This window comes from Dromaius novaehollandiae, chromosome 22 (genome assembly GCF_036370855.1).
Source record: "Dromaius novaehollandiae isolate bDroNov1 chromosome 22, bDroNov1.hap1, whole genome shotgun sequence".
NCBI lineage: Eukaryota > Metazoa > Chordata > Aves > Casuariiformes > Dromaiidae > Dromaius > Dromaius novaehollandiae.
Genome location: NC_088119.1, coordinates 6050390 through 6077850, shown reverse-complemented (window position 1 = coordinate 6077850; position 27461 = coordinate 6050390). Strand labels below are relative to the sequence as shown.

The 27461-nt window shown below is 45.3% G+C and overlaps 1 protein-coding gene across 4 annotated transcripts; it reads left to right on the top strand.

The window, feature by feature from the left end:
* Positions 1-282: 282 nt before the first annotated feature.
* Positions 283-25899, top strand: MAP3K14 (mitogen-activated protein kinase kinase kinase 14). Of its 4 annotated transcripts, none has more exons than XM_064524450.1 (16): positions 283-390; positions 7749-8021; positions 8574-8643; positions 10536-10746; positions 10868-11476; positions 12551-12688; positions 14844-14973; positions 15733-15864; positions 16312-16416; positions 16887-17050; positions 17469-17619; positions 18072-18425; positions 19593-19699; positions 20869-21013; positions 21546-21646; positions 22576-25899. In XM_064524450.1, the coding sequence occupies exons 2-16, from the start codon at positions 7769-7771 to the stop codon at positions 22738-22740; spliced, it is 2835 nt and encodes a 944-aa protein (XP_064380520.1). In that variant the 5' UTR covers positions 283-390; positions 7749-7768; the 3' UTR covers positions 22741-25899. The 4 variants fall into 4 exon arrangements, with proteins under 4 accessions (XP_064380520.1, XP_064380521.1, XP_025963681.2 ...); XM_064524451.1 differs by having other exon boundaries at positions 283-394; XM_026107896.2 differs by lacking the exon at positions 283-390 and adding an exon at positions 761-842.
* The last annotated feature ends 1562 nt before the right edge of the window (positions 25900-27461 follow it).

Here is a 27461-nt window from a genome sequence, read left to right as displayed (position 1 = left end):
GCGCCGCGAGGAAGCGGGGGGGCGGGCAGACTTTGCAGGAAGCCCTGCCCACTTCTGGGAAACCAGAGCCGCCCCCGGCCGCGCGCCGCCAGCCCCCTGCGCCGCCCCCGCCCCGCCGGGGCCTCGCCGCGCCCCGCAGTCCCGGCGGCGCGGGGCGGGGCCCGGCGGCGGCGGGCGCCGGTTGGGCGCGGGCGGGCGGCGGGGCGGGGCGGCGCGCGGCGCGCGCGGGGGGGCGGCGCGCGGCCACGCGGGCAGCGCGGCGCCTATTGGCTGAGCGGCGCCGGGGGGCGGGGCCGCCGGCGGCCTGCGGCTGTCAGTGTGCGGGGCGCCGCCGAGGAGGCCTGAGGGGCCGCGCCGCGCCGCGCCGAGCCCCCCGCGCGCACCGGAGCGGTAGGTGCGGCCGCGCGCCGGGCCCGCCCGCCCCGGGGGGAAGGGAGCCGCGCCTCCGCCGCGCGGCCGCGGGGCGGGCAGCGCCGCCGGGGGCGCCGGTGGGGCCGGGAGCGGCGCTCGGGCCGTTCACCGGCGAGCTCGGCTGTCAGGCAGCGGCGGCCTCGCCGCGGCGCGCCGCTCCCGGGGCCGTTTGTGGCGCGCGGGGAGCCGCGGGCAGGGCCGGGCCGGGCCGGGCAGCCCGGAGGCGACGAGTGACGGCCGGCCCGTGCGGGAGGGCCGCGGCGAAGCGGCGCCCGCTTCCCGGAGCAGCCGTTGGGGCCGCGGAGCCGGGCCCGAAATCACCCACTAAGGCGCCCAGAGGCAGCGGGAACGGGCTGAGCCGCTGCGTCGCCCTCCGCGTGCGCTGGGGACAGCTCCGGGGCACAGCCGCCCGCTCGCTCCTGCAACCTCAGGTGCGCTGCTTCTGCTAGGAAGCCAACTTTCCTCCTTGGCTCTTGGATTAACTAATTCCCTGCCCGTGTCCGGCCTGGAGCCCGGGCGAGCCGCGCGCGCAGGTTGCCCCCTTTGCCGGTTCGATTGGGCGTTGCTATGCGCAGTTTTACCAAACTCTCGCTGCCCCTGGAGAGGGGAGCGTGAGGCAGGCTTGAGGTCGGTGAATCAAAATATACAACTGAATAAGATCTGAAGTTCAGTTAAACTGCCTATTTACTCACCTCTCATCTCGAGCCCTAGCACTTCTTTTTGACACAACCTTTTTTTCTGGCAAAAGGTTAAAATACTTCTCTGCTGATTAATAAGTCACTGCTGTGGTTGATCTCAGATGCTTCCTGTCTACTTGATCGGTTACATTAGAAACATGTGTTCAGGGCTTTGCACATGTAAGAAGCAGCAATCTGAAACTAGCATCCATAAACAACTTTTAAATTTCTTTTTAAACCGGCTTGCTGAGCTCTTTTATGAGTAATAACTTGCACCTTCTTAGCTGTGACAATAGTGATGAGAGTAACTGAATCAGGCTTTCAAATATGTGTCTGTAGTGTGCTGCTTTATTGCATTTTAACTAAGTTAAAATCTATTATTGGCACAGCCACTGGATTCCTCTGGAATGAGTCATTTGCTATTAACTATTAAATTTTAACTGTTACGAGAGACCAAGTCTTTGAATAGCATGCTGTGAAGAAGGACTGTCACAAACAAACGTGTGACGAACAAAAATCGAAAGGGCTTGCGGGACCTGATCCAACGTCACTGGAGTTAATGAGCTTGGAAGGAAGAAGCGGGATAAATAGCGGCAGTGTTAAATGTGAGGAGGTAGAGCAGAGCTTTTGTGAGAGCGATGCGGTCACTAATTATTAGCCTAAAGGAAAGGAGGCGAATGTGACCGCGTTGTCTCTGTAGCCTTCCTCCTGCCGCTTTTGGAGGCGTTGGCCCATGTCGGTCAGACTTGGTGGTGGAGACAGAAGGAGAAAGGTCTGGGAGACAGAAAATCTTCCAAGTTCCAAGACGAGCAGCTGGCCCCGAGTAGAAGAGACCTGGATTAGGGAAAGGTCTGGAGATGCTGGGAGATCAAGAGGATGAGCTGGGGGACCAAAAGGAGGGGTAAGAGGCCTAGACATGGGGGACTTAAATCTGTAGGAAAGTGGGCTTTGATCACATTTTAGTAGCATTAGCTAGACCCCGAAGAATTAAGCTTACGTAGAAATGCTCCTATCCATACTGAACCTAGCAGAACTTCTGTTTTTGCCTAGCGTTTCAACGTTGCCGCTTTCTCATAGCCTTACGTGGCATTTTTGCAAGTGTGAACTGAAAATCTCGGGCCACGCGACAATGTTTGGCAGGAATTGGTGAAAGCTTGGTCCTGTCTACCTGGGCAGAATTGATTTTAATGCGTGTTTGTGGTTAGTGTCGGAAGTTGTCCATTTCAGTGCTTATATACCATCTCGCTCTAATTGAGGAAATAGCCTCACTCCACAAATGGGTCTTAAAAGTCAGGATGTTGTTAAGCTGTGTCCTCAAAGCTTATGTATAAACAGCTAAGTCAGATTTGAAAACAAAACTTTGTCGGACTCAAATTTGTTAATACTAATACTTTCTGTAATACTTGTTCGCGGAGCGGTTTGGAAAATTAGCCGGTTTGAGTGAATTGGGATGCAGTGATGTTTATAAACTTTGGGTGAATGGTGTTATTCATATCCTCGCTCGACAACATGAAAAGAATTGTTATGGGGTGAGTTGTACCCAAGTTTATACTCGAGGAGATTAAGATAGATGTGTTTAGGCACTTGTGGAAACTCTACTTATGGGTAAACCCAATCAAATGCTTTCCTACAGAGTTTGTAACCAAACTGCTGCAATATGTTAATGTCTGGCAACTGATAGTTGAAGCTTATTATCCTGATGTTTATAGTAAGCAACATAAATGGCTGAAAATGGATGTTGGAGTATTTACTGTCAAACCACTTGAAATAATATGTTTACATATTTATTGTCATTTATAACAAAGCTTACTCATGAACGTAATACTGATAGTGAAGTCCTTCAGATTGTGAGTTCTGGGGTGGTTTAGGTGGAAGCAGCTGGTGATCTTCAGGTAAACCTTAGTATTTGACGGTACATGAGAGACCAAGAGGAACCAGACAAGACTGTATGGATGCCCCTTGTATAGACACATAAATAACAGTGTTAAAACAAGAGGAGGTGAAGGTTGTGCGCATTCTTGACTGATAACCGGTGATCTGACTCACCAGTATTATAATCAGTCAGGCACTCTCTTTATTTTTATTGTGGAGCTCTTAGGTATCCGGTTTTCTCTTGCATTTAAACTGTCATTAAATGTGTTTTAAGGTAGAGCTGTGTGGTGTGTACTGTAACTTTTTTTAATCGCTTCTGAGGCAAATTGAAACTTCTCTCTTGCTGACTGTACTGAGCTTGTTTAAATAACAACCCCAGACCCATGCGACAATAATATGCCTTAAACATAAGGCATGAAAACGGCTGAAAACGGAACCGTCTTAATTTCGGTTCCATCTGAAACGTGGGCAGGCAGGGAAGATCATCTCTGGTATCAAAGCGGAGAAAGACAAAGATGAGAAGTCATGAACAAATGGAAGAAGTGCCTGGGGCTTGAAAGAGTTCTGTGAATATTTCTACTCCTCAGGTACCAGACCAGATCTTTAGTGTAATTCATTTTTTAACAGGTGGCATCTTTTTTTCCAGTGAAATGTGTGTTGTTGATAAGGTTTCAGACAAATTTGATATCTTTACCATGATTTTTTTTTTTTTTAGCCAGTACTCAAGACGGATACTTTGGACACTTTCTCAAATACCTACTGACAGAGCTACGGTTGTTAGAAATTGAAGATCCCTAAAAGCTTAGTATATGCTCATTTTTTGAACTGACATCAAGTTACAGTGATGGATAAATTCATAGTTTTCCTTGCTTTTGCTTTTTTGCAGTGGTCAGTAAAGCAACATTGCTAAAATTTGACTTGTATGTTCCAATAAACCAAGAGCAGCTGCAAAAGAGAAGGCTAACCTAAGTTAAGGCTAACCTAAGTTAATGCGTTGTTCATAAAACCCTTCTCAATAAGGAAGTGGGAAGCCTCACTGAGACAACATGATTTTTTTTTTTCAAGCTAAATGTCAATCTGAAACTGCTACTGAACAGTAGCACTCAAACTAGGAGAAGAAATCTGCATGCTTTGAAGACGATATATGAAGTCTTATGTATATTTTAAAGCTCTTACCCAGGTCTTTTTTTTTTAAAACCAAAACTACAGGGCTGCTCCACAAAATGTTGACTAAAAAAGCAGTTGGCAAGGAAGATTTGACCCAGGTAGGCTGAGCAGGATCACATGTTGTGATGTACTGCAGAGCGTTCTCGTCCTGGAGAGGTATTTGCCTTGCTTTGTACAGCTAGGAGTCTCTCTGTATACGAAGTAACTTCATATAACAAAGAAATGTTCTTTGAAGGTCCCTGCTACAAATAGCTTCCAGTGGAAGCAGCCAATATTGAGATGGAAGATCTGCAGATGGTTAACTTCGACTTGTTTCAAAAACGCTGGGAGAAGGAGGGGATTTTCAAAGGAGCAGTAAGCATATGGCTGTCCCTCATCTCAGGAAAATTTGAGTGGCTCCTTAATTTTGACTCCCTGCAAGTCTCACATGGCCTTATCCTGTACGATAGGTTTTCGCAGGAGCGCAGACGTTGCTTGAGGAAGGAGTTGCCACTGCCGTCGGCCGGCGTCTCCACAACGCAAGCGATACTGTGGATGGCTTTCGTTCTGTAAAAACATACTTTCTTTTTTACAGCAGCGAGAACTAACATTTAACTGGATGTGAGCGTAAGATCGTAGTGAAGATAAGGTGCAAGGAGTCTTTAACAGTGGTGTAGCTAGCAGAAGCCCTTTGTGGGCTCGGGATGTAGTATTCGCCTTTATCTACTGCATCGTTACCTGACTTTCCCTTCCTTCCGCGGGTGTACGCATGGGTTTGTTATTTTCGAGGAAGGAAGAAAATCAGGAATATTGAAATCAAGAATTACGGTTGAATTGAAATGACTCGGTCAAGGGAAAGGAAGTTTTAAAAACCGGAGGAGCAGTTTTGGATAAGAAATGATGACTCTCCGGTTCAATAGCTTGCGTCTCCTGATGTTGCCTTTAAAACTTACGTCTGCCCATGGAAACCTGCTCATCCTGGTGGCAAGTAAATAGGCAACCAAAAGCACTACTCCAACATGCCTCACTTTGGGTAAATTTTGTTCTTACGGATCTTGCCGTGGAGCCTCAGATATCCATGTAGTCCTCCCGAGGCTTCCTTTTATTTAAAGCTTTATTAAAAATAGCCACAGGCAGGTCCTGGGCTGAGTGCCTCCATGCAAATTAACAGGACTTACGAATGCTTTCCACCTCTCCGGAGCACCCTCCTCCCCAAAGGGCACAGAGATGAGTCTGGCCTGTTCAGTTTTGAATACTGCCTTCAAGAGAAGTTATGCCTCAATAATTATTTAGAAATCCTGATTCTTAAAATCACAACTTCTCCCAAATTCACTTTGTTGGGCATAGCATGAAATAGTTGGGGCTTTGATTCTTCCATGGACCTGAAAATTATGTGGCAATGGTTAAACTGGGCTGGGCTTGTAGTCTCTGTGTCTACACAGCCTTGTTAGACCTGAGTCACCCACTAAGCCGGCTGCACGCTGGCTGCCCTGCGCTGGGCTGGAGGACGTTGCTTACAATAGCTATCTCTTATTTTTTTTCATTTGGCAAGTGAAGTACATACTTTGTCGACTTTAATTTCAGTAATGTTTCCGTGTTACCCTTTTCCCTTTCAGAGGGAGACAGGGACTTGTGATTTTGCTTCTCCCCTCCCTCTGTTGTCTTTTAACTAAACTGAGGAGTGATTTGTAAAAGTGTGTATTTTTGGAGATGGGAATGGCTTTGCCCCGCAGGCCTTGAAGGTGAGGAGAAGGCAAGGAGAGACAGAGTTAATGCAAATCAGGAGAGAGTGAGTATAAAAATAGCTCTGAACTTGTCAGTTTGGTCACTGGTGGCTTGGGTTAGTCATCTGGCAGGCTGTCTTTCTGCTGCTCCCAGGGATTATTTTACAGCACTGAGATTTGACATAATTTCTGGAGAGAAGAGAGAGAGGGACGGCTGTAATGAGTGGGATACTGTCATCGGCACTTCTTTCTCACAGCAGCTGCTCTGCGTTGAGCCGCTCAATGTGCTCATTGTTGACTTCTCTTGTGTACCTGCCAGGTTGTTAGGTGACTCACTGCAAATCGCACCAAGGTTCATGCACTTGGCTCCCGAACCGTTCCTTCCCCACTCCTTGGTGGCCTTTTAGGTGCCGAGCACCCATCGGTGCCTGTTTTGTAGCTTTCCCGATTGAGCTTTGTGTTGCCGGGAGCCTCTTCAGAATAAATGGCCTGCTGCCCCAGGAAAACAAATCAAATAGAAAATAAATTAAAAAAAAAAGCAAATCCCTGCTGCAGATTCAAACCAATGAGCCTCAAAGGACGTGCTCCTGTAATAGTTATGTTAAGTTGTTTTTAGTGGCTTCCGCTCAAACGGTGTGTCGCTCCTCCCGTTCGGTCTGTGATGCTTAACACCGCTACACTTCGCTAAGGTTTCTGGATTTTCATGGCTTGTCTGATGATGGAAATGTTTGTTTTAGGATTTTGCACTTGAACTGTGAAAGGGCTGTGGAACGAGGAAATGACCCTACGGTTAAGGGGTGATAAAGCATATTCTGGTTTAGAAGAAAACAACGATGTTCTAAGTTTTTCAGAATACAGGGTAGGGGGGACAGGAGCGAAAGCAAAGCCCGATATCCTGTGGTTTTGTGCTCAGGGTGTTTGTAGGAAACTGTTAACTCTACGCATTCCTGATACCCCACGATATGCCCTTCTCCTGCCCCGCAGTGCCTTGCTTCCAGGCTCCCTTACGCTTCTCCCTTTCCACCCTTGGCTCCCTTCCACCTTCCTCCGTGTTGCCAATTGGCCGAGATTTGGCATGTGCTGGGACTTGTTTGGAGCTACATTTACACGAACCGGGCAGCGAGAGCCTGGCCTGATTGACTCGCCAGCTGCTGCCAAGCGCAGGGGAGAGGAGCTGAGCTCTGCCTGCCTCTTCTTCCAGCACCATCGCCGTCCTCTGCCCAACGCCGGCTTGCATTAACCTGATACGCCGTAAGAGCGCAACTTTTGTCGGGCTCGTTTGTGGGTGACCGAGGATTTCAAAAGTTATTGGCAGTTAAGGGGAAGGGAGGGTGCCGGGGAGGAGATGTGCATGGGCAGGCGGATTGCCTAGCCCTGTTTCATTGGAAGGAAAATGAGAAATGGATTCGAGGGTGATTGAGTACAAGGAATAAAACAATTTAGCAGGATTTTGTGAGCATTTAAAAGGCTCGTGCTGTAAGGGCACAATGTGATTTCTCCTGGGTGCACAGAGAATATGCAGACATCGGATCTGATCCCCCACGTCTCCTCTTTTTTGTGAATATTCTTGCTGTTTAATGGTATAAGAGTTCCCTCTTCTATCTTGTTTCATTGTTTGTATTTAAGCTTAGGGAATATAACAAGAAATACGTTTTGCTTTGAAACCTGAATGGTCTCAGGCTTTTAGTACTGAGAATAACGTTGATTGTTCATCTCTTCTGCAGTACAAGTCAGGCATGGTGAGCTGGCAGTCCTGGCTTCGTTTTCAGCTCCTTGCTCAGAGGTTGAGCAGGACCTTGATTATTTTGTATCTGATACCTTCAGCTGCCTCCTGTTTCTCATGGACTTGAAGCCACTTCTGACTGTAAAGTTAAGTATTGTAACAAGTGTTTTGCTTTTGTTTTTTGTTCTTACTCAGTGGCTCTCTGAACCTGTGAAATGGCAGTGATGGGAATTACATGCCAAGGAGCTCCTGACCCAAACGTCAAGCACAAGAAGGAGCTCACGGCTACAAAGGGGCTGAAGGAGACAGTGAGTGAAAAGCAGAGCAGTGTTTGCAAAGTAGAAGATTCAAAGAAGGTCGCCTTTCACAGTCCTTGGAAAATCCTGAATGATGTAATCACCAAAGGAACAGCAAAAGAAGAAACAGAAGGAGGCTCTGCCTCAATTTCTATTATTGCTCAAGCAGAATGTAAGTAGCAGGGCGGTTTGCTGTTCATTGAGAAAAAGGAATGTGTAATGTGGTATGAGATTTCATTCGCTTTGCGCTCCTGGAGAGCTGAGCTGAATTCTATTTGTAATCCCAAGTGGGGTGGAATTGGTGACACATCCCAGTCTCTATTTAGGCAGCTCATGAAATCTCTTAATAATGTGGCAGCATCTACTGAATAAAGCAGAAATAACAGAACCAGCGTATGGCCATTGCACCTAGCTTTGTCGACTAGAAATGTGTCCACTGGATCATCTATTTTTGGTTGACTGCCGAAAGGTGTTTAAAAAAAAAAAATAGCTGTTGGGTGGGAAAGAGCTTGAGGCATCAGCAGATCACACTGCTGGGAAGCTCTCTAATGCTGGGGGAGGAAGAATGTACCGCTGGTGATGTAGCCTGACCGTGTGATGATTTATGTGTCTGGATCGTCGCTTGGTTTAGCAAGATGGTAGAGGTGTTTCTTAGTCCAGTTGTTACCAGCAGAGACTTTGCATAATGTTGAAGATGTGTGATGATCCCGTTTTCTTCACACAGGTGAAAACAGTCAAGAGTTCAGCCCTACTTTATCAGAGAGATCCTTCATTGCTCATAGTAAGCGTTACAGGTGAGAGGTCTCTTAACATGAATACCCACCTTCACTGTTTTGTGCACTGACTTGTTTCAAATCACGCTGGCTCTGTGTGTATACAGCTTTTTTTTCCGGAAGAACTCCTCTTTGGAGTAGCTTTTCCTAAGAGTGTGTCTTTTCCCCGAGCATCTTCCTCAAGCCCTTTTTGTATTAGGAGGAAATAAAAGTGCACACCACTCAAAACACCTTGCATTTGTCTCATTATCAATGCCTGCTAGTTTATTGACCCTTGTAATCTGCCTGTATATTTGGGTTGGCAGATTTGTTTCAAACTGAAGGCTAAGAGATCCTTTCACGTGAGGTTCGTGGGCCTGAAGTAGAAAAATCCAAGGGGCAGTTTTTGGTCTTTTCTAACTGAACTGTGCTGCCACTTTCGAAACCTTGTTACACCATCCTCTTTGAAAAGTTGTGGGAAACTTGGACTTGCTGCTAGAAGTAGTGGCAGAAAAAGGAACTACTGCTCTTTTTGAAAGTAGCAGTTGGAGGGTAAATAAGATGGGATAGAGAGAAGAACCTTTCCTTAACAACAGCATCAGAAACAGACAGAAATAGCAAGAGTTGTGAAGAGAAGCTGAAAGAGGTAAAGGGAGAGCAAAAGCTGCAATGAAAAACTGGAGCTCTGGGACTTGCTTGTCTGAAGCCATCTGAATAATGAACATCTTCCTCTTCAGTATGTGTCCAATAAACCTCCAGCATTCCCTGAAGTGGGTAACTGGGATATAGAATAAGGTCTGCCTGGTCTGTGGCAGCTTTCAGACACTGAATCTGGCCTTGCGGGGTGCATGTTTGACATTGCCCACTAACTTTATAGCACTGTCCTGTGAACCAACTGAAGAGAAGCAGAGTGGGCCAGTTCTTAGGGGATTTATGTAGAATGCACATTGGGTATATGTTCAGGGTCAAGGCAATATATTAATACCCACAGAATCCAGAGCTCTGCTTATTGGACCTGGTAAACGATTAATGGTGCACTGAGACAGCAGAAAACGATGGAGGAAGCTGAGCTGGCTGTGAACTGTATCGCTGTTTGATAAAGGCAGATGACTATATTGCATGGATCAACGAAACAATTATGATTTCTTCATTTGAAGACGAAATTTCCTGTTTCCTCTTACAACTCGATTACAAAAACCCCGCTGTTATGATTGGTATTGAATAACTGCAAGCAAATATTCTTCTTTAGAGATTCATCTATTTGCATAGGCTCCCACATATTGTTCTGGCCAGTGCTGCTTTGTATATGTATGCCTTCCTAGAAAAGGTATTGTAACATTACAATAATTGAGCTCTACATGCCAGAAGTCTTTGGCTGTTTGAAGCTGTTTCATTTCAGTGCCCTTAGTCACCCTTTTTCTTTGGTGCAAAGCCTATTCTTCTTTCAAATAGAGACGATGTTTATATTATGAGTGCTTTTATTATTTTTAACAAAATTTTTAAATAGATTGCATTTATATTTAATCACTGTATTCACTAAAAGTCATAGACATACACTGTTTCAAAGCAACCTGGAAGCATTCAGTGCTCTTCACTGTCTGCTCTGCCCCCTGGTCTTGCTGTTCCTTGAAGAATTTGCAAACACTGGACATGTTAATGCTTTGCTTTTTTTTGTTTGTTTGTTTTCTTTTTTTCTTTCCTCCCCTGTATTTCTCTCTTACAATGCTGGCTGTACTACTGTGCTTTGATGTTGAAGTTCTCATTGCTGCATATTAGAAGGCCAGAAGTTATCTTATAGTTCTGTATTCTTAAAATCTCTTAAAACTCTTAAAATTGCTAGTTCTCATTCCTGTTCTGTTGGTAATGATTGTTAATTGGAGGTATGCTTTCACCATCAGATTTAAGAGACTTTATGCTCTTTTGGTTTTCAATAGCCGGTCAGACAGTCTTGATCAAATCCCTAACAATGTGGCGCACGCAACGGAGGGGAAGATGGCACCTACCTGTTGGAGAGGGAGGCATCGCGGTAAAAACAGAAAGAAACGTCATAAGAAAAGATCCAAGCTGAAGATACAAACAGTGGCTGCTGGCAGGCGTGGTCCCAGAACTCCAGAACAAGAAAGTTGCACTCCAATTCCAGTCCAGGTGAGGATCCTTAGACCCTCCTTTTGTATGGTTGGGTCCCCTGTGAACTCCTACAATTCTTGGTTGACTTTTGGGTGGTTATATTGAGGTTCCTGCTCAGTTGTTTTGTTTTGTTTTCTAGGAGGATGAAACACACCAAAGTACTCTCTACAGAAACAATTTTTGGGTTTCAGAACTTGGCAAGGATTTGGTCTATGACCCGCTGCTGTTTGAGAAACCTGGGAAAGTTCTGTCCACAGGCAAACTCCATTCACCAAGGAGCCAGTACAAAACAGACCTGCACAAGCTGATTAGCCCTGTTCAGTGCCTTAATCATGTTTGGAAACGTCACTATCAGAGGGACAGTGTTCCACAGCCTGAAACACTTCATCCTTTTCCATACAACATAATACCTCCTCATTTCCCACCTCTGGACAGTCCTTTCCATGCCATGAAACTTAATGCTCTGGGAACATACTTCCATGGTGATTTCAACTATCAAGACAGTGATCATCGCTTATCTGGCCTAAACTTAGAATGCAGTTTCCCCAGATGCGTCAACCAGTCCATGAAAACCAGTTCGGACAAGATTTCTGTGGAAGAATACTTGGTAGACGCCTTGAAGGGGAGCGTGAGTCTCGGTGAACCGCAAAATTTAGCCAGCCTAGCCAAGACGTGGAGAGGAGGCGGTCTGGACCTGAAGGAACAATTCCAAGAAGCAGATGAAAATGAAGGCGTGCTACTTAATGAGGTGATCGTCTGACCTTACACCCTGGTGTTGTGGTAGGCAGAGTTTCTCTTGGGTTTCAGGAGAGAAAATCTGCCTCCATGTGCTGGCTTCTGTAGCAGGACTGCCTTTTCTGAATGGCTCTTAATGATGTGGCTAGAGCCCAACAGTTAGAGATGTGGCTTTGTTTTCAGAAGGGTACAAAACCCTGCTTTAGAGATTGGTGGCTCCAGTTGGCTTACTCATTCGCAAAATATGCACGGCTTATTTAAAAATTTATGAGAAGTGTTTCTGTTTGCAGTCAGTCTTCCCAAATGCCTTGTTTGTCTGTGAAAGAATCCAGTCCATTCAGGCAAACAGGCTACGATTTTTTATTGGCTATAAGATGACCTGGACTGTGACACAAACAGAAAAAGGTACCTGTGCCATGTAGATCACGGAGGTGCAAAGAGCATATCCGCTACCTCTGCCAGTAAACCAACAACTTACCCGTTATCCCTTGACAAAGACAGGAGTTCGGCACAGCAGATGCATGTAAATCTTACAGGCATGATTCATCTCTCCTAACTTCAACTCTTTGCCAGCCTCCCTAAACTCTTCTTATAGGACTCTTCATTGCAGTCAGTGACAACTCTATCAGTATTGTCAGCGGAGTTCAGGATGTGACTTATCTGCCTGAATACGTCTACACTGAGACCCAAGGCACAATTCTTCTCTATCTACTGACTATAAAAAGGGTCTAGCTCACACGTAGAGATCTACATTTAGTTGGATAGGTCTTGTTTTGTTTGTAGGATTTCACTTAATAATAATATCCTCCATGTGAAGGGAGCAGTCTGGAGCTCCAAAGCTGCCCAAACATAAGTTGCCCTTCTTTAGGACAAAGGGATATAGTTGTTTAGATCAACCAGTGCCTGCAGAAATCTAGCAGGTCCTCCCATATCCTTTCACCTCAAGCCAGTGACAGAAGCAGTTTTGCACTGGGAGGGGCTGTGGTACCATTGTGCTTTTTCTGAAAAATTTAGCCTCTGTCTCTGGAGCTTGACATGTATGTTTTTCCATGCTTGTTTCATCTCGTTTTCTGATTTTAACCTCCAGAAACTAAAGCCAGTGGATTATGAGTACCGAGAAGAGGTTCACTGGACGAAGTGTCACGGTTCTTTGGGCATTGGCTCTTTTGGAGAAGTATACAAAATAGAGGACAAGCAGACAGGATTTCAGTGTGCTGCCAAAAAGGTAATCTATGTGTGAGAAATCGGGGGGATTGTCTGATACAAGAAGGCAGAAATAGAGTCTTATCATTCCAGAGTGTATCATTCTAGATGTTCAGGGCAAATTTTAAGGTGATGGCATGGAGAGAAGAAGCAGATAGAGAACCCCTGTGTGCACAGTGGGTCTATCTTAGCAGTCAGAAATAGGTTCATTTGGCCTTCAAAGCATGCTACGAAGCATTTTGCTTTTCTGTGCTGAGACAGGCTAAAAGAGTAGAGATTTCAAAAAGGTGGTAAGTGCATTCTTAGTGACTAGGGGTGGGGAAAAAGTTCCTGGAGTTTTCTGCTTATCTAACTGTTTCCATCTTAAAACACATCCAACGTAAATGGTGACATTGCACGTGTTTCTCTGTTGAAAAATGAGTAAAGTAAGGAAAAGATAAGGTGATGAGTAAAAACTCAAGAAGGAGAGATTTTCTTCTGTTCAGTGAGCATCATAGACGATGCTGGCACATTATAATGAGGTGATTCTGTTACAGATTCAGCAAGGGTATGTATTTCTCCAGAAGTTGGCATAATAATCCATTGCTCACCAAGATATGTCATCATTATATGATGTATGATGCATGTAGACTATAACTTGAATGAAGGTATTTATTTATAGGCAGCCATGGGAGGCCTTAGAGGTGAAGGCAGAGTGATAACGCAAGTAGAGGATGAGAACGTAAACTATTCTGTTGGAACTTAACACTTGAATAGTTTCATCACCTCTGTAAAACTGATAAGTTTCTCACATTACTTTAATAGAAGACTTTGAAAAGTGTGTGGGAAGTGTTTGTCTTGAGTGAAAATGTTATATGCAAAGAGAATTGGAAGTTGTGTTTTTTCAATTAAAAATGTTCACTTTTTCTTGTTTACATTACTCTCAACTTGATGCATTGCCTAATGGAAAGATGTAAGTAGCAAGACCAAGCCATCATATTTTTTTTTAACCATTTCATCTGTGAGCTGTATAGAAGAGAAAATATCTTAAACATATAGAAAGTTATTTCTAATTCTGCATCCTCACATTTTAGATGTAGAACTTCATAGTAACATGACAATCTTGTTTTCTGACAGTATGAAACTACTCAAGTTTATTATCCACTGTACCAATACACAGTCTCAGGGGAAATAGCTGTTAATAGTGGGATTTTCAGGAAGAAGGGGTGGGGTAGTGCTGAGAGAAAGTAGGTGCGAGGTTAGGAGAAGTGTTAGTCTTTCAAAATAGCAATTAACTTTTTTGCTAACTTCTAGAGGATTTCGAAGGATACTTCTGTAGATAAGAAATACGTTTTCTCAGATCACACTTTCAACCAGTGAGTCCTAACAGGCCAGCTGAACACTTAAACTATGATGTATTTCATTTTACATCAGTAACTGTCTGGAATTACTGCTGTCTGCCCTTATTAGAAGGGGACTACCTGATCTTCTTTCACCATGCTTGGTGTTGTAAGCACCTGCCCTCTAAATTCTTGAGATTAAAGCAAACTAGCTCTAGCTGGATTGCTGACAGTGAAGAAACATGATACATCCTTTTCCCACCAGAATCTTAATGACTCATGTTTTCCTTCTGGTCTTTAGCAAATTCTTGTTTTATTTTGTTTGGCCAAACTTAGTGAATAGAGTCTTTCTTAAACCATTTTTCTGTGTAGCCTGACAACCACCTAAAAAGGTGATAGTGTAGATCACTGCCTGTGGTCATATTTCATATTCCCTCCTCTTTCAGAGCAGTTGTGGGTTTCCAAGTACCTCTCTATGCCTAGACTTTTCCCTTTCAGATTTCATGAAAATAGAGCATGTAAGTTGTCAGTAATAGCTTCTTAACTGAGACAGAAATTACCTTAAAAAATAAAAAACAAACAAAAAAAACCCCTAAAGATTACCTATCCTCAGCCATAAGCCAGACGTATTGGAACCTGGCATCTTTTTTGACCAATTGGCAGTTAACTTAGACTGAGGATTAGTGTCTGCCTTCTTCCTTGCTCAATCTGAGTGTTCCCACTTACTGCTATACCTATTTATTTGTGGTAATGGAGGTTATCCTTGGGCCTCTGATGCTAGACTGTGCAGGAGAGGGGAGGGACATGTCTGTCAGAATTTGTCAACGTTTGTTCAGTGCTGCTGCTTTATTTCTCCAGGTACAAGTTGAACACTTCCGTGCAGAGGAGTTAACAACGTGTGCTGCAATAACAAATCCTAAAGTTGTCCCCTTGTATGGAGCTGTGAAGGAAGGGCCTTGGGTGACTATCTTCATGAAGCTGATGGAGGGTGAGAAAGGAGAAATCACAATGGAAGCACCATTGCAGTTGTCAAATGCAATGGACGTTGATCTCCTCTTCCTCTTGCCCCAGTTTTAAATCTTTTAAGTCTTTGGTGTATCCAGACTGTTCCTAGCGTTAGTTCCTGAGTGGGTTGGAGTAGGTATGTATTTTACCCACTGATGTGTGGAAATGATCTTTTCTGAGAGGAGTAATTTCTCCCCTTTCCCCTCACCCCAGTTCATATATCTCTTCAACAGCAGCTGCAAATTCTCACTAAAGCACATAGGCGATACTGGTTTTTTGCTATCATGGTGTAGTGGCATATTTATATGGTACCTATAAAGCATATCATACTGTAACAGGGAATGCTGTGTAAGCAAACCTAGAAGCATCCATTGCCTGAGGCTTCTTTTCCCAGCCAGGACTATGGAAAGCACAGCCTTTGAAGGATCAGCTGCTGACCAGTAGAGTCTAGAAGTGGTTAAACTGATCACAGAGAAGTTGCTTTTGATACAAAGCAAGACTATTAAATTGATGCTAAGCAAAAGGCTGCCTGAGAGAGGCTGGTTTCCATGGGCAGTAAGAAGTCTGGGAATAAAAAGAAGGCACAGACCCGTGCATAGAAGATAAGGACTGCCAGACCTGGTAGTTCCTGTTGCTCCTTTGAAAAAAATGAGGACTGTTGATGTTGCTGAGAAATATTTAACAGGCTAACACGAACTCTCTGGATTCTCTTCTGATGTGAACTCTGTGGATTTTCTTCCAGGTGGCTCACTGGGTCAGCTGATTAAACAGAGCGGCTGCCTGCCAGAGGATAGAGCTCTTAGCTATCTGGGCCAGGCTTTCGAGGGCTTGGAGTATCTTCATGCTCAAAACATTCTTCATGGAGATGTAAAAGGTAGATGCTACTTAACATATATTGTTCTTTCTTCCCTTTTTCTTAAAAAGGAGCAAACTGCTTGGAGTTTAAGAGTTAGGGAGTGGCAAAAGGTTATTTACTAGATTTTCCACTCTGCAATTCAGATTGGAGCCTAACTTCATTTTAAACAGCTGGGCCTGTAATATTTGTCACCTCTTTCTCTCCGTCATCCAATGGATCTGACGGGCTGTTTGCCCAGTATACCTCTCCCCTGGGACAGAGGAATCTCCAGGGCAGATAATTGGTAGCTCACAAGTCGAGATAGTTACAGTTGTGTACTTGCTGAAGCCAGTGATGCTCGATAAGATTAATGGATCTTAGTTTGGGCTCAACAAAGACTGTAGCTCTGTGGGCTTTGGACTTTTTTCCCCTATATGTGACTACAATACAAAGGACACTGACTAATTTAAAACCTCTCTTTGACAGCGGACAATGTGCTCTTATCTGATGATGGAAGCAGGGCTCTTCTCTGTGACTTTGGTCATTCTGCTCACCTTCATCCAGATGGCTTGGGAAAGTGCTTGATCACAGGTAAGGTTTATCTGCTATAATTCTAAAGAATTGCCATACTGACTCTTTTTTTAAACACTTACGTATGGCTAATTTGCAAGCAACTGTGTTTCCAGACTCATGTTGCTCCTAGTGTTGCATTTATTGATGCTCCTGTGATGTATTCCGCTGCCAGCTAAAATTAATTTAGGGTTGGAAGTTGGTCCTTATCTCTCAGTCCAGAAGCTGGTTGTTTTCTGTAAAATTATGTCAGCATGCTATGTTCAGTGTTCTGTCCTTGCAAGAAACCACGTCCAAACTTCTGGGATGAGACCAATTTGGAGATGTAGCCTTTGAACAGCTGACAGCAGCATGTGATACTACTTTTTGGGTTAAGTTGACTTGTATGTCACTTTTTCTGAAAAGACACATAGGCTTCCTAGCAGTTGCAGTGGAACAGTTCTCTATTTTGCATGCAGTGATTATCATTTGAATTTGCCGTTGTGGTTTAGGGAACTATGTACCTGGCACAGAGACTCACATGGCTCCAGAGGTGGTCATGGGAAAGCGCTGTGACTCTAAAGTGGATGTCTGGAGTAGCTGCTGTATGATGCTGCACATGCTCAACGGGTGCCACCCTTGGACCCAGTATTACAATCATCCTCTCTGTCTAAAGGTACGTGACCCAAAATATCTCCAGTAAAAGGCACTTAAGCTGGTAAAATCTCATTTTACCTAGCCAGACAGCAGTCACTTCAGGAAGGCTCTCTGAGAGCCAGTTGGGCATCCAAGATGACACAAACCTTGCTTTGGAAGCTAATCATTTCTGATTCCCCTTAAATTGCTGTGTGTTATGTATACTAGAGGGGTTTTTTTCTTTCCCTCCTCCCCCTTATCCTGCTCATGACTTGAGTGTGACTTTGTAGCCATTTAGCTATAATAAAATTACTGCTTAGGTCTTTGATTCTGTACCTAACAGATGTCTCATTTAATGCCATAATTTCAGTTGGAAACTCTCAGGATGGGAAGAACCTTTCTGAAAACAAATGAAGCCTCTCTGCTTTAACCTCTTTCACTTCCTGTTTGTTACACAGATAGCTAAAGAGCCACCTCCTCTGAGGGAAATTCCGCCTTCCTGCAACCCTCTCACTGCTGAGATTATTAAAATGGGTCTGGAGAAAGAGCCTGTTCAGAGAGCATCTGCGTCTGAACTGAAAACTAAGACCACGGTTGCACTTGAAGAAGGTAAAAATGTCCTACCTTTAAAGCTGTTTACCCACACTGGTAAAGTGGGCAGTTACCAGCTATGTCTGAATAGTCCTATGGAGACTATGGATGTGTCTAAGGTGTGTACCATGGCCTGGGCTCGTGCTGAGTTGAAGTATCTGCTGCATCTAGTGAGCTAACATCTGGTATTCAGCAAAACTGGAAAAAAAAAAGGTTTATTTCATCCTTGACTGTAACTCATGTCTGTGGTCAAAGTCTTCCCTCTGGCACTCTCCAAAATTTATTTCAGCTTAATTCTGCTGAAAGGCTCTATAGTGTAGCAAGAACTTGCAGATGTGATCTGTCTTTTTCTTTTGAAGACCTGGCATTTTACAGCAGATACAGTTCAGAAACTCTCATTTATTGCCAAACATGACTTTTGCATGGTTTTTCTCTGTACAATAATGCTTGTCTACTTTCTGTTGTTGCAGTGGGAGGTGTGACAAGCCCCTGGAAAGGCGAATACAGAGAGCCTAGACATCTAGCTTTGAACAAAGAAAACAATCAACAGACCTCCCTGTCCCCCACAGTAAGCCCAGTTTCTGAGACTGATTCTGACCCAAAATTGGCAGTCAAAGTTTCTTGTGCAAGCCCAGTCCTACCACCACCATCTCTGGAGCAAACAGAGGGGGTCGAGGGAACCCCTTGGAACCTGTGCAAGGAGTTATCTGGGATCTGGGATCCTCCACCTCTCTCTTCTTTGGCTCCTCTGCCCCTGAAGAGCTGCAGCCATGCGGAGAGAGCAACAACCATTTCAGAACAAGAGCTTCAGCAGCTGGAAATAGGTGAGCAACATGCTATGTAAGGAATTCAGCTTTTTACTTGAAATTATGATAAAAATACAGCTGCTTTCTTTTGGCCTCTTGACAGTTATTTCTGGGTTTTGTGCTTGGATGTCATTTTGTTCGTAGTTCCTCTCTTGTTGCGCAAATTGCTCATCCTTCCTTGAAATTGTCAAAACTACTAGTTCTTAGGTAATTAAATATGCCACAAAGGTAGTGGTCAGGATTTTTTCCACTCTTTGAGCAGTGGGGTGAACCCACGTGAGAGGCATGGGAACCTCTTGAGTACCTGCCAGCCTCAGAGCCTAACAACTCAGATACATGCTTATGTGCACCCTATAAAGATTGTCTGCAGTTTCCACTTCATGTGAAGTTTGGAATACTTCAAATCTAATTCTTTTTAATATAAAGATAAGCCTATCAGATGGGAGACATCAACCAAACAGTGAAGTTAAGATCAGCCTGCAACTGTTTTGCTGTGGGCATTGAAAAACCTGTGTCTGCCAACCAAAGAATTGGACTACCAGCAGCTATGAAAGTTCAGCGTGAAAATTAATACAGTTCTAGTCCAGTTCCACTACCCCACAATATCTCAAACTTTCATTTTTTATCCCGTATTTTCTTGTCTTCATAAATGAATTGAAAAGCTTCAGCCTAGGAAAAGGTTGTCTTGAAGCATAACCGTTGCCACAGAATTGAGGAATGATTGATAGCATTTTAGGGGTTGCTGGGGTCCCGCTGTCCTCTGAAATAGCTTTGAACTTTCAGCAGCCTTGTCAGGTCTGCATATTCTCAGTGCAAGTTACTGCAGGAGTTGAATAATTAAATTTATCTTTTTCCTGGATATGATGTAGATGGATCTAGAGTGAAGACTGATAGGTGGCATAATAGGCAAGAAATAGGAACTTCTGGGTGCTTGTCCTGTCTCTGAGTTGCTGCATGTCATTGCACAAATCATCTGTCATTTTTGGCTCACTTTTCCTATTTTCGCAATGGCAGCAATAGCCTCTACTTACCAGAGGAATTGTGTGTCAGGCATTTTACAGATGCTAATGTCAATGTTGATTGGATAATGCTGAGAAAGCTTTGGGTATTAATTGCGGTAAAGAGCAGGAAGGCATGAAAGGAATCGCTGCAAATGTCTTTCTTCTCTCTCCTTTTTGCTTGCAGAACTGTTCTTGAACAGCCTGTCACAGCCTTACTCGCTGGAAGAGCAAGAACAAATGCTTTCATGTCTCAGTATCGACAGCCCTTTTGTGTCGGATGCCAGTGAGAAGGTGAATATAAACAGACACCAGCCTGGTTATTGTGGGTTTGGAGGGGTGGCAGGGCAACCGTCTCTAGGAAATTGGCAGCTGTGACCAATGGACATCTGGAGCCTCTCGGGTCCGTTGTTGCTTTTTGATGCGCAGTTTGCTGTGTACTGTGGAAAGAGATCTTTGTTCCTGGACAACAGGATATTTAGGATTTTAGTTGTTCTTTAGTTTGACATCCAACATGGATCCACTTCCTCCAGTTGCTCTCGTGTGCTGTGTTCTCACAGTAGACTTCAAGCATGTGGATCTGAAAACCTTACAGCCTTGACCGTGTCCATGCAGAAGCACGGAACTGAAGGAACAGTGGTGAGCGTAGGATCTGTACTGAGTTGGACCTAATGCCTGTGTAACCGAGGAACTTCTTCTGGCAATGGCCACTAAAGGGATGCTTAGGGAAAGCGCATAAGAATAGGGCAGAAGAGTACTGGCTCTCTTCTTGGACGTCATCTGCCAGCCTATGGATCTGTCCTCCATGAACTTGTTTTAAACCTAACAGTTTGTTACATACTAAGCTTAATGAATTTTGTTTGCCTTAACCCTGGTGTTTATAAGCTAGGGAATACCGATGAGAAATAGCGAATGGACTTTGCTGAATGAGGGAAGGCCGTAATTTGATTGTAAACCCTTCAGTCGTTGTGTTTGAAGACGTAGAGTGCTAAACTGTGTAAACTGCCACCTTATTTCTATTCCTCTTCTCAGCCTTGTAATGCTTCTGGGGTTCTTGGATAGTATAGGCTTTCCCAAGTAGTACAGCAGTTCAAAGTCCCTGGTTGTTGATGTATGGTTAACTGTTTTTTTCCTATGTGTGTTACTTGTCACTTGCTGACACTAGAATTTTATCTGCTTCTTTATTCTCTTGCTACTCAGTATAATGAAACCCCCTTTTTTTCCCCTTCAACTCTTCAGTCAATTCTTGATTTGACTATTGCAAATAACTTTTTACTTCTGCAAACTGTTGTATTGCTATTCATCCCCTTTTATAGATGGCAGGTAAATATCGAATAACTTGAGTCTCAGCCTAGATCCCTATGGATTTCTATTCTTTTCTTCCTGGGGTCATTCCCATTTATTATCTCATACAAGTTCATTTTCTTTAGGAGCCTTTGACAAATTTGTGCTTACTTCTGCAGAACTCCCTGAAGGCTTCTCATAGCTTGAGGGACACCATGAGCTCTGGGATTCATTCCTGGAACAGCCAGACAGATGGACAGAGTTTCAGTTGGAACAACCTGCTGAATCGCAGTCGACACACGGACACTCCCAGCTATTTCAATGGTGAGTCTGTCTTTCGAAGCATTGGGTAAATGGTCAGGCACAGCTTTCTGAAGAAAAAGAGGGGCTGGGATGTGGAGTCTTGGAGCTCTTTTTCCCCTTCAGTTACTTTGTCAGGTACAGACCCTACTGAAAGCACTTGGGCTGTCAAGATGCCAAGTCTGCCCCAGCTGTAGATGGGTGGAAGGCACTCAAGCCTGTATGATGTAGTAAGAGCCAGAGTGATTCAGCTTTATGCCTTGCCTTGTGCAGAAATATATCCTTTATAACAATAAACTTCTGCAGAGTAGTCTTAAGGGCATGTTTCGCTAATCAATATGTCTGTTCAGCTGCTTCCTTGCTAAATCCAGCTCTGCTCTGTGAGTTGTTGTCTTTAGCAAGCCTCCATGCTTGGCCAAGGAATACATACATGAAATGCTTGATGACAAAAAGCAGTTCTTCTGATGCCTGTATCTTGCTAGTCAATTTTTCTGTGTTGGACTGTGAAGACATTGTGCTTACAGCAGAAATGAATGACTTCTCTTGCACATTTCAGGAGTAAAAATCCAGATTCAGTTGCTAAGTGGAGAAAATCTACACATCAGGGATTTCCACAGGACAAAGGTGGGAGACATTGCCACTGGGATAAGCAGCCAGGTAAGACACAAAGCTGAGAGCTGTTTGACTATTGCACTTTGTCTGGGAAGAAATTTCTTCTGTGATGCAGCCTCACAATGCCTTAAAACCAGTGAACGATTCCATTCAGAGACACTAATAATACATTTAGTAACTTGACTTCAATGCTGTTGTCATGAGTGTAATACCAGAAAATATTTTCTGAATCATGATCCAGTGCCTATTGTCATAGGGACCATAGCTGTTGAGCTCAATCTTAAAAAGTACAGGTGTTCCAGCTTAAAAACCCTTCTCTTTGACTAGAGAGAGAGATTCTTTCCCCTATCCCTAAAGAAAAGCGAATCTTTGGATGACTTTTCCTCTAGAGCAGTAATATCAGCAAAAGAAAACTGTTTGGTTTGGGCTGTGGTGTTTCTAACTTGTTAGGCTGGAGGAGATGTTGGCAGACTCCAGTGAACCTCGCTGTGAGCCTCTTTGGCAGTTCCTCAAAGAAACTACCAGTGTTTGTGGGACCAGGACTAATGTGACTGTAAAATGTGGTGATCCTCTCTAAATAAAGAGGTTGCAGAAGTCCAGAATGTGTTCTATTGGTGTTGGTCCTCTTTGACATATATCATTCTCTTGGAGGTCATAAAGCAAACTATCAATCACTAGCCCACAGAGGAATCTACAGTGCCCAAACACAGCCGGTGCAGTTGAAGAACCACCAGTGATGGCCAAAAACCTGGGTGAGGCAGCTCAGCAGCAGGGTGAATGCTAGCTAGTCCAGTTTCTGAGATAGTTTCTTATCAGAGAAAGTTAGCATGTTTCCACCAAGCATGAGCCTCCCTCATGGATCTTTTCATGGGGTGGGAGCTCTTTGCCAGTCAGGCTGTTTGCTGGTGAGATGTTCTGTCATGTGCTGAAGGAGACTCGAAGTGCCACTCAGCTGTGTTTGTTCTGCTTCACAGATACCGGTCCCTGCTTTCAGTCTGGTGACAAAAGAAGGCCAGCCAGTTCACTATGACATGGAGGTCCCAGACTCTGGTATTGAGTTGCAGTGCACCCTCGCCCCTGACTGCAGCGTCAGCTGGACATGGAGAGTCAAGCATGGGCAGCTGGAGAACAGGCCGTGAGGCTATTTCTGCTTTGGAGGTTTTCACCTTGTTGAAATAAGGAATTGCAAAAGCTTCCAACCACCTCTGCTGTCAAGCACCAAGTGCAGTTGCTGGTGTTTTGTGCTGAAGTAGGGTAGCAGTTCAGCAGCTCACTGCTCTAGGGCCTCACTTCTTGTTGTCTGTCCTGATCCAGTTCCAAGACATGTCCTGAGCTCCAATGTTCCCCAGAACAGTGGGAATTGTTTGTTTTGGGTGTGAGTGTTAGATTGAGCTTGAAAACGGCGGGTAGAAATCCCTGCTTTGCAGAGGACTGTGATTGTGCTTTCCAGGAGAGTACAGGGGTTGGATGGGAACACTCATTGCTCAGCCTCTGAGGTGAAGCCAGTAGTGAGCGGACTTGCTAGAAGGAGGAGGCTGAGTATCTTCAGTGTAGCTGTAGTTGTTTGTGCACAGGGAAAGCTGGCTAACTTCCTTCTTGCTGGAGGAAAAACTTAATGCTTCTGTAGGCTTTGGGTAGCATCATCTCTACCTCCAGCCTTTTGCATGGGGAAAGTTGAAAGCAGTGACTAGCTGGGTTCTTGGTTTCACCTCCCACCCTTCCCCGTAGATGCTTCTGTCTTGAATCAGAAAAGAAGTTTGTTCCCAGAAAGAGCTTTGCTTGCGGCTCTCGTCTTCATATCTCCTCCCCAACTTAGGAGCTGACACGTCCCTCTTGGGTGTTGCTACCAACAGAGGGAGTAAAACGGTCTGGCAGGAAGGGTAAGAGGGTTGAATTCCTTGGTGGGTAAAGCAGGAGGATTGGATTCCTCGGTTGTCTTTCCATCGCTGCTGCTGACTTGCTGCGACTTCCCTCGAGCTGTCCCGTCCGTTCAGCTCCCCCTGGAGGGAGAAGGAACAGCAGCTCTATAAGCTTAGACGAGGTCTGAATTTTGCTGCGGCATTAAAAAAAGAAAAAGAAGAAAAAAGCTCACTCCCAGCTGTCAATCCAGCCGGCCATCCTGCCTCTCTGCTGGAGATTATTGCCCTGCAGCAGGCTTGGCGAGAGGGACCGTGCCGGTGGCTCAGGTGCCCCGGTTCTGCACGGTGTTTTAGCTCAGCCTGTTTTCAGCAGCACCGACAGACTGGCACCAGGCTCTGTACCCCTCCCTCTGTGTCAAAATGTGTTAAAGGAGTGGTATGGCAGCTGGGCCCGTAGTGCCTTAAGCTTTAGTGAATTTTACACTGGTTTTAGCACTGTTTTTTTTACTAGTTTGAATCGTACTGAAATTGTATGGGTCAAATGCAGACAGGCGAGTGTTGCTAGCTCCCCTGTAACCCAGAACAGAACCAGAGGAGGCATAAGCTACGAATGTACTTGTGCAGGACTGCACTAAGTCCTTGCACACCTGGAAATCAGTGTGACAGTCACTTGACAGCGTGCTGCAGCTTTTCCAGAAAGCTGTAAGTACAGCGGCCACAGAGTGGGGACTATTTACGTCCAGGCTGAATAGAGAAATGGCTCCCAAGAAGCAAGATGGGTCCTGCTGGATCCACGCTGGCCCTGGGGGGCACAAAGAGGAATGTTTGCAGTTTCCTCAAGTGAAGTTCAGCTACAAAATAGCTGAAAAATGTGCTCTGGGCCTCCCGTTTTGAGGACTCGAGTTTGGTAAGCAACTGATGTTCGTTCCCTTTGGTCTCCAGAACATTGGCTGTTTCTTGATATCTTAGGCAGTGGCATCCTTAGTCAGAAAATTGAAGTTGGGATGCAAGAAGAAAAGAGGAACTCTTGAAGAAACCTGTCACCACTGTGTAGTTTTTATAGCACTTTTTGTTCTAAAGCACTTAATACGTTGTCCGAAGTAGGTACCTAATTATAGCTGAAATGCAGCCACGTTAAGGGTCTTTTTTGTAAAGAGTTAACACGTTACACACATCTCTTCCAGGAAGGAGTTGGGGGGGAATGGCAAGGTTGGCACAATCTCTTTTTTTCGGATGCCATTAAGTACCCAGGATTGTCAGCTCTGGAGCAGAAGGGATCGAAACACCTCTCTGGAGCTCCCGAACTAATGGTCAGCACAGCAGCCGACCTTCTTGTGCCAAGCACCTCCCTAGGCTTTCTCTGAGGAGGAGGAGAAAAACTTGTTGGTTGTTCTTAAGAAAACTCTGGCGTAATAGCGATGTGTCAATATGAGAATGGTCTATTCCCCGCCCAAAGGCTGCGGCTCGCGGCTTTCCCTGTTGCCTCTAAAATGCTTCACTGTACAGGTGAGACGCTGCTGCCCTCGCGGTATCTCTTCTTGTGACTTCCGTGTCCGTCTGTACCCCGATGGCGTCTGACTCAAGTTCTGCCGAGCAGGAGGGCGGGATGCGGCAGCCCTCTCTTTGCAGGACCTCTGAGCCTCGCGCTTCATTTATAGCATTAACGCTAGTCCTTAGCCGCCCACGTGAATGCCTAAAAGGTGAAGTCTTGTAAATCCAGAACGTCTTTGTTGCGTAGATGGAGATGTTTCTGTTCTCCTGGGCTCTCACGCCAGCATTAGCCGGTATCTCCATCCTGCTTGTTTCGTCCAAAAACCTCAGTCGTATTTTGCCGCCCTCTCAAAGGAGAAAGTGAGGCTGCAAAATTCGATGTAACCATCATTGACGTGAGGGTTAGACAAACAGGCTGTGGTGGCAGCTGTGCCTCTTAGATGGGAAAGATGCTTTAACTGATACCACAAACCACTGGTGCTTTCTTACTGCCCTGAAATGTGGTTCTGCTCTCGGAAGCATCTCCAGGGTTTTAATGTTTGGTTTCTATCAGCTTGGGATCTCCTCGACTCTCTCCTGTTGCCAGGACAGTTTCCTGTTAATTTGGCCGGTCATTTTTGCTGTGACAGGCGAAAAGAACCCTCCAGCTTTCAGATAAAGGCTGGCTGTGCAATACCCACAGAAGAGAAAGTCGGGGAAGCTTTTTATTATTCACATTAAAATTTGATTGAAACAGTGTGTAATAGCATAATTAGTCTTTAGGACAGAACCACAGTTCAGGGTAGGGAGGATAAATAGCAGTAATAGTGACAATATCGATGGCTCTGGTCATATAGCTCCTTCCTAAAGTCTTTAGGAAAATCACATTGCTTTCGGCAAAGCGATATGAAGCCGACGGTCTCTGGGATGGGCAGTACTGGTGTGGGGGGAGGCAAGGGAATGACTAGCTTGTATTGAACAAATGACACTTTATAAAGCTGTGATTTCATGAAATTAACATTTCAACTTGCATTTTCACAGGAAAAAAAAATAAAAGTGGAGAAAAAAAAAAGTTTCTTCTTTCTCATTGCTGCTAGCTTGATACGTTGTCCCAGAGAACAGGAAAATGGTGCTGAAAATAGCATTCTTCAAGAAGGGGAGCCCGGTTTGGTTCAGCTCTGCTATGATACCATAGCCTTTTGGGGGCAAGGAGAAGTCATTTGTGGGTGTGAAGAGATGGCAGTACTGAATTTGTTAAATGTGTTGGCATCCCTCTATGCTTCCCAGCATCGATTGTCCCTTCTCCTCCTCCTGTCCCTGCCCCGCTTCACGCGAGTGCGCTTGGGTCCGTGCTTGAGCTTCGCGGTAGCTGCAGGGGGGACATGAGACCTACCAGCTTGGTCACAGCTCTCGGGAGCTGGTCAGCGCATACGAACTGCCTGAGAAAATGGGCTGATTTGCAGAAACCTTGGCTCTTTGTGTTATCTGACTTTGCCTCGGTTCCTGCGCTGTATTGCAACTGTAATTTAGTGAACCGATACCTCCCTGATTTCCAGCCGATCGGGGTAGATGTCTCCTGCACGTTTTTGACAAGGACCAGGTTTGGCCGATGACGGCAAAGCGGGCGCCGCTATTCACTGCGCTATTTCACGCTCCAGGCAGGAGGATTCACCCTACCAGGAGCTGATGAGTCTCCTTGATGGTGAGAAAAATAAATCTCTGATACAGAGACACAAGTTTAAGCTGATAGAGCCCCAGAGGTTCACCCCGACGTTTCAACAAGCGCTTCTGTTCACTCTCGGGCAGCAACTGCCCGTCTGCCGTTTAATCAGAGCAACGGGGTAGATGTGACGCCCGACGCTGCCACCGAGCGAGTGAAAGCAGTTGTCTGCAATGTCAACCCCAATTTCAAGTAGCGGGGCAGGAGGCGGAGATTCGCTGTCACGTATGTACGTGTTTATTTACCGTGAATACAGATGTCAGCTCAGCTGCCCACGGAAAAGGGGGGGTGTTTTGGTTGCAGTTGCGGTTCACCGGTCTTCGCTGGGAGGATAGAGATCAGCTTAAGGAAGCACGAGACCACTGCTGGTCCAGGGGAGGGGGCGACCTGCCTGCGTGGCAGTGTAAAACAGCTGGAATTGGCCTGCTGCCGCTCCCCGAGCCAGTCTGCTCTCTCCACGTTGTGGATGGCAAAACCTGCAACCTCCTCGCCCAGCTAGGTGCCCAAGATGGGTCGATGTCTGGGTGGTTGCCCTGGCTCTGAGAGCCTTCTCCTGCGCAACACGTGTGCAGTGGGACCGCACCTGGGAAGAGCCACAGGTCCTGGCTTTTCCCTTCTTTTGAGGCACTCTTATTTCATGTTTTCATCCACTACATCACCCCCATCTAGATGCTGTCAGTCGTGGGAGGAGCTGCAGGGCTGAGCATCACCTTGAGGTTACCCCACCATCAGCCGCGATCAGGGGCAAGTTGAAGACCATAAGCTTTCCCCTCGTTACTGTTCAAAGGATGATCACCGCATGCTGCTAATC